Consider the following 6,878-nt stretch of genomic DNA (forward strand, 5'->3'; position numbering starts at 1 on the left):
AGAATCCAGGTCCCTGCTCCCTCTGGAACAGGATTTCAGATATACCTCTACCCCAATATAACATGGTCCTCAGGAGCCAAAAATCCCTACCACATTATTGGTGAAACCCTGTTATATCGGGGTAGCGGCAGCAGGGCTTCAGCAGTGGTTTAAAGAGCCCAGGGCTCTGGCCACGGGGAGCCCCGGGCCCTTTAAATCACCATCCGAGCCCCACTGTCAGAGCCCCACAGTAGCAGCAGCAGGGCTCTGACAGTGATTTAAAGGGCTTGGGGCTCCAGCTGCTGCAGGGAGCCCTGGGCCCTTTAAAGCACCACCCGAGCCCTGCTGCCAGGGGCCTGGGGTTACCGCGCTATATGCGAACCCATGTTATATCGGGGTAGAGGTGTACTCTGAGACAGATACAGCAATTTCCTGCAATATCCTGTAAAAACCGTATTGAATTAAATTTAAGCATCTTAGGAGTTCATTGTAGTTAAAATGCAAACATTTGTGTATTATTATGGAATTGTACACAACATCTCTCAAGAGGAGACATCACTAATGTAAACCTTGGGAAGTGTTAAGAGCTACAAAAGACTATTTGAAACACTGTGCTAGACTAAACTTAAGCGGGATTCCTAGGAAATACCTGGGAGGTGAGGAAGGAAACGTCTCACCTCTGGACCCATCATATCTGCCATAGAGAGACAAAGGTTTACAGACAATTCACCCCTCTTCAAGCTATTGTTTACTAGGGAACACCTTTGTCAGTGACACACTAAGTAAAATTTGGTTGCTTGGGAAACAGATGCTGGCCCTTTAACCCAAGGACCATGAATTCAAATCCTCTCCCCAGAAGATTAGGGAGCTGTGACAATTAGCACTTCCCTTCTTGCTGTCTGGAGACAAAGTGGGACTTCTTTTGGAATTGTGAGTGGTCTATGAATTTTGAGGAAGTGCAACATGACAGAAGTGTACCTCCAACACTATCTACACATCAGCCCAAGTCCTGCCCCAGAAGAGTTTGGCAGGCTGTGGCAGTACTGTGCTGGGATATGAAACCCAGTATGGCTGATACAGGAGGAACTTGCTGTCATGTTGACAAGGACACCAGAGAGGTCAATGTAAGAGCCTTGGCTAAGGCAAATCAGTTATGGGCCAAAGGCGGCTCAGTGAACTCCTGCCAGGCACCATTAGGAAACAAACAGATCCAGCCTGCAGCAAGAACTAATAGGTACACTCAGCGCATGCCACAAGCACACTGTGCTGAAAATAGGGTAGGGAATTGAGAAAGTTATGCTCTCGTGCAGGGCACAGGCACATAGCACTGAGATGGATCAAGCAGGGAAGAGAACACCCATTGGGATCAATAGGGCACTTCACCCCTCTGCAAGCCTCAAATGCTGTAGAGACGTGTGCAAAACCTGTTCCCCCCCATGCTAGTCTCTGAAATGGAGTAGGGACTCTGGAGGTCCCCTTCCCTTCCCATGCTACCTCCAAGTTGGTGTATGTGTTCCTCACAGTTGATCAGCTACAGCTTTCTCCCTCTGTGGCCCCTCCAGTACTACTGGTTGTATGAGGTGCCTGAAAGAAGGCACAGCTGGTACCTGAGAGGTGGTGACATGTAGCCCCAAAGCTTTCCCATCATGCCCCCACCACTACCCTACCTCCTCACAAAACCAGGAACATTAATAAAGGGGAGTTACAATTGCCTGGCAGTGCCCCAGACCCTTCAAACCGACACCTCCAAAATTCAGGAAGTGTTATTTTGTCCGGAGTACATTAGAAAAGAAGGAATTGTACAGTTATAGTAATGCTTTTCATATCACACACAACCTTAACTCTGCCCCTTGAGTGATAGCAACAGAAATGTACTGTTACTTTGCCCAGTCTAATGAAAACTGCCAGTTTCTCAGCACCTCACACAAACCCCAATATCAGCACTCCTGTTTACACACCTCCATCTTCATTGTATTTTTGCAGCACCATTGACTCAGGGACCTAGGCGTAGGTTAGCAGACCTCACTAGGAACAATAGTTTGAGCTCTTGTTAACAAACTGAGTGAGGGGTTGGTAGGGCCACCTCTCTGAAGCAACCCTTGTGCAGAGATCAAGGGGGCAGATTGAGGTCCTGGAATGTTAACTAAATTGTGCACTGCCATATTTGCTAGTGTTTCCATTTTGTTTATTTCCCTGATTCTCCAAGATCTTCATTTTCAGCAGGCACAGGTCTTGAAGCCTTATGAGTAGAACCCCACCAAATTCACGGCCATGAAAAACGTGTCAAAGACAATGAAATCTGGTCTTTTGTGTGCTTTTACTCTATACTATAGAGATTTCATGGGGGAGACCAGCGTTTCTTAAACTGGAGGTCCTGACCCAAAAGGGAGTTGAAGGTGGGTCGCAAGGGTATGAGTTTTTTGTTGTTTGTTTTGTTTTTTTGGGGGGGGATGGGGGGGACACATTATTTCCACTCTTACTTCTGCACTTCCTTCAAAGTTGGGCAAAGAGTGGCGGCTGGTGCCCAGCTTTGACAGCAGCGCCTGACAGAAGCAGCACAAAAAGGGAGGCAATACCATCTCCAGCTGCCTAGCTCTGAAGTCAGCACTATCACCAGCAGCAGCGCAGAAGTAAGAGTAGCAGTACTGCAAACCCCTGCCCCCACCCCTTTTTGGGTCAGGATCCCTACAATTACAACACCATTACATTTCAGATTTAAATAGCTGAAATCATGAAATTTATGGTTTTTAAAATCTTGTGACTGTGAAATTGACCAAAATGGACCATGAATTTGGCAGGGCCCTAATTATAAGACCCTGTCAGGACACCGTTAACAAACGTTTGCTTCTCTTTCTTTTTTTAAGTAGGGGACATTCACTGCCTGTTAATGGCTGTTATTTGATTAAGACCATAGTCTATGATTTGGTGAATTGTGTTTGTTTTACCTGTTATCACAACAGATTAAAGATTAAAAGCGTGGACAGTTCTGTCCTGTGGACTGAAGGGAGTCCTCTCACCAACCAAGCCAACAAGTAGCCAAACTTGAGTTGTACGAGCTAGAATTCAGTACAGAATGACAGATCTTCACAATGGAAATAATCAATTAGCTGAAACACCAACCCTCCCCTTCTCCCTGAATGAATACCAAGAAGTGCTACCACTCACCTTTGTCTGCTCTTGCCTGAGCTGCTTTAATAATGCTACATCATCCTGGGCCTTCTCCCTCTCTTCTCGGAGAGTTTTTACTACATTGGAAGTCTGAGCAATACAGTTTTTGATTATTTTCTCTCTGCTGGCATGAGCCTCCCTCAGCTAATTGGAGAAGAAAAAAAAAGTCAGATTAACTAGTTCAATGGCCCATGGGAAGAAAAAGCCTCTAAATTACAAAAACAAGTTTTAAAATAATCAGGCTGCGTTGAGTCTCACAGCACCGCTACAATAACAACTCTCCTTGTTGGTAGAGCAGTCTTTCCACAACTGCTCTCCTATACTCCTGCCTACGGGACAGGTCCCCATTTCCATACACCACAAGGAGAGAATACCCTTTCTTTCTCTCAGAAACGGATCCCACTCCCCACAAACTGGCAGCTGCACAGAACATCTTATTTCCAATTCTAAGGTAGGTGGGGGAATTGAATTGCAATAGTATAACTATATTGGTCTTTCTATGCTGGCGCATGCTATCAGGGACTCACATTGCAGGGTACACAGCAACCTATGGAACAGGTGCTAGAAGAGCACAATACTAGCAGGAAAAGACAATAAAGATACTAAAGTGATTCCAATTGCTTTCTTAAAAAAAAAAAAAAAAAACACTCTCTTCGATATAATATTCCCACTCAGTACCAACAAGTGAAATTCCTCAGTGCTTACAGGAAGTCACTGAAACAAAGAGACAGGTGGGTTACACCATTATACAAAGTCGACAGGTCACATCTTTCAAAGGGGCTGCTTCTCACTGACACACTCTATTGCTTTGCTGTTTCCTTAGGTCAGGTCTATGCTACAAACTTACATCAGTATACATCTACACCATTGAGTGACATAGTAATACTGACCTAACCCCCAGTGTAGACACCAACATGTCAAAGGTAGAATTTCTCCTGCCAACAAGGCTAATGCCTCTCGTGGAGGTGGATTAACTATACTGACAGCAGAAGCTCTCCCATCGGCATAGTAGATTCTTCACCAAAGTGCTACAGTGGGGCTGCTTGTACATGTACACAAGCCTTTACTTTGTGCTAAGCCTGATTCCCACCCACATCCTGCCACCTTATAGGCTCAACTGCTCCAGGAAGGAGTTTCTATGATATAGAAGTTTCAAGTCTGGTGGCTGTTGTTATACTCTTTAGAATCAATTGTCTGTGATCCCATAAGAATCAGTTTTGACTCTTCAATCTATATCCTGGCAAGCAATGTTGTTCAGAATACCTGATAACTGAATTTAACAAATAGTATCAGAGATAAAAAAAAAGTGAAGACCTTAACTTTATAGAAGTAGACTGCTTTGAAAATACTGCAGAAATGTGTTAGTCCAGCTATTTAGATGGAGTAATGGAGTATCTAACACATACTAAGGTCAGCAGTACATCCTGCTGGAATGCCACAGTGAAGCAAAAAAAAACAACTCTGCATATGGGTATCTGTCGTAAAGCAGTCATTACGTGTGTGAGGAGTGGCTATATAAAGAGTCAAGTAGACCAGTCGTGGATGCATATTGGAGTATCTGCTGTGCCAGCAATTTGTAACAAGCTGGGGAACGGGTGTTCTCGTGTTTCTGGATACTACATTTAATAAAGCATCAGGAATTGGTTGAAAAAGGCTATAATGGAATAGGTACACTTACAGACTGGTAGAGCTCTTTACAGGTTTGGTTGGCATCGACTTTCCCTGCAAAGGAAGCTGTTGGAAGCGTAGTGTTTAATTCATGGACTATTCTGTCATCAATTGTCCGCATCACCCTGAGCAATTCCTGTATGTAAAAATAAAAAACCTCGCTTATACCATACTCCTCACATAGCTGGAGTTGCATAACTTAGATCATCTTATCACGGTAGCATAGACATGGCCTTTGAGAGACAAGGTGGATGAGGTAATATTTCTAATATCTTCAGGTCTCATAGCTCTGTGTGGCTCAAAGGCTTCTCTCTCTCACCAACAGAAGTTGGTCCAATAAAAGATATTACCTCACCCACCTTGTCATTGTAATATCCTGGGACTAACAAGGCTACAACTGTGGACACATCAGACAATACACAGTTCCATATCTTCTGGGGGCTGCCCAAAGCTCAGATACCATCTCCTGAGTGGTCTACACTTAGTTGGTTAGGTGGAGGGGAGGCAGGGTTTGCAACATTTCTAGACCAGCAAGACCCTTAAGACAGATACATTTATACTGGCAAAGAAGTGCTTTGGCCAGCATTGCTTATTTAGCATAGAAGACTGGCAAAAGCTGTACTATCAAAACAAGCTTTTTGCTGGTATACATTGCATCTACACTAGGAGAGTTAGGTGAAGAAAATGGCCCAAGCGTCCACCTGGCACTTCAGACTCCTTCCTTTAGGATCTTCTCCACCCCCCCCACGACCAGTCTGCAATTTTCACCACCTCCGAGTCCTCCCCCACAAGCAGAAAGCCCCAAACATCACTGGACACCTGCCTCCCCACCTCAGCCCAACTTCGGGAACAGAGCCACCCAGAGGATTCAGGGAGCCGGGGGTCTTCAGTGGCAGGGGGCAGCTGCCGCCAAATTGCCACTGAAGACCCGGAGCGGAAAAAGCTACAGGGGCCCAGGCCCCACGAGAGATTTCCAGGGCCCCCGGAGTGAGTAAAAGACCCCACTCCAGGGGCCCCGAAAAACTCTCGTGGGGGCCCCTGCGGGGCCCCGGGCAAATTGCCTCATTTGCCCCCACCCCGGGCGGCCCAGTTCGGGAAACACCCCTTGCTCCTGCCTGGCTACATGAGAAGAGGAACCTTGTCCCCCACGCTCCTCGCTCCGGGGTGAGGGGAAGGGGGGCCCGCCTGCCTCGTTTCCCCTGCTGTGCGCGGGGAGGCGGGAGCTCGCGCTCCACTATCAGGCAAGTTCCTGGGAAGGCCCCGCCGCTCCCTCGGCCCCGCGCGGCCGGTGGCTGGCGGGGGGCGGGGAAGAGGCCGTTTGCCCCCTGGCTCCGCGCGGGGCAGAGCCGGCGGCTCCAACCCGCTCCCGTCGCCTCCCGCCATCCGCAGCGCCCGGCTCACAGCAGGCGCAGCGCCCGGCCACGGAGCGGCCCCTGCGGCCCCCGCTCGTACCTGGAACTCGGCAAAGTCCTCGCAGGTGCGGACTCCGCTGGGCGCCGCCATATTGGAGAGGCCGGGGACCCCGACGCCGGCCAATCAGCGCGGGTAACGCGTGGAGCGTCTGACGGGATTGGCTGGCAGCGCGCGAGGCGGGCGGGGTGGCGGGAGTAGGGACGGGACGCGGGAGGAGCAGAGGGCGAGTGAGGCTGCGTGGGGCGTAGCCCCGGCGGGAGGCCTGGGCGTGTAGCTCTGCTGCGGGCTGGGCTGCGCCAGTGGCAGTGACGGGGGAAGGGGGCGCTCGTGGGACCTAGGCTCCTGGGGGCTCTGGGTGCCATTCAGGCTTTCCAGGAGCGAACCCTGGTGCTTAAAAGTGCCGGTGGCCACAGCGCTCCCCGTTGCCGCTGCCAGGGGAGCTGCGGGAACGGCGGCACTGGTGGGAAACTTAAGGAAAAAGGCACAGGGTGGGCACAGCCATGTGCCACGCTCCCAGGGCTCATGCAACCATTTAGGTAACCTAGGTGGTTGCCTAGGGCACTGGGATGCGGGGGGCATTTTCTTCAGCAGCGACCACGGCAGCTGGCTCTTCAGCTGCTCTAGCTGCTGCTGGCATTTACGCAGAGGGA

At 49.2% G+C, this 6,878-nt stretch overlaps 1 protein-coding gene across 5 annotated transcripts in view; it reads right to left on the reverse strand.

The window, feature by feature from the left end:
• CCDC58 (coiled-coil domain containing 58) overlaps positions 1-6,339 on the reverse strand; it is a 66,974-nt gene extending 60,635 nt beyond the window's left edge. For 4 of the 5 annotated variants that reach the window (XR_003996720.1, XM_030535157.1, XM_030535147.1 and 1 more), the window contains exons 1-3: positions 6,268-6,339; positions 4,826-4,951; positions 3,145-3,291 (exon numbers count right to left, since the gene is read on the reverse strand). Coding sequence is in view for 4 of the 5 variants with exons in the window: in XM_030535157.1 (XP_030391017.1) it covers positions 3,145-3,291; positions 4,826-4,951; positions 6,268-6,318 (324 nt within the window). In the remaining variant the exon portion in view is untranslated. The remainder of the gene's footprint in view (positions 1-3,144; positions 3,292-4,825; positions 4,952-6,267) is intronic. The other variant, XM_030535168.1, reaches the window with a different exon arrangement.
• Between the last annotated feature and the right edge of the window lie 539 nt (positions 6,340-6,878).

The sequence above is a fragment of the Gopherus evgoodei genome, chromosome 1 (genome assembly GCF_007399415.2).
Source record: "Gopherus evgoodei ecotype Sinaloan lineage chromosome 1, rGopEvg1_v1.p, whole genome shotgun sequence".
Lineage (NCBI taxonomy): Eukaryota > Metazoa > Chordata > Testudines > Testudinidae > Gopherus > Gopherus evgoodei.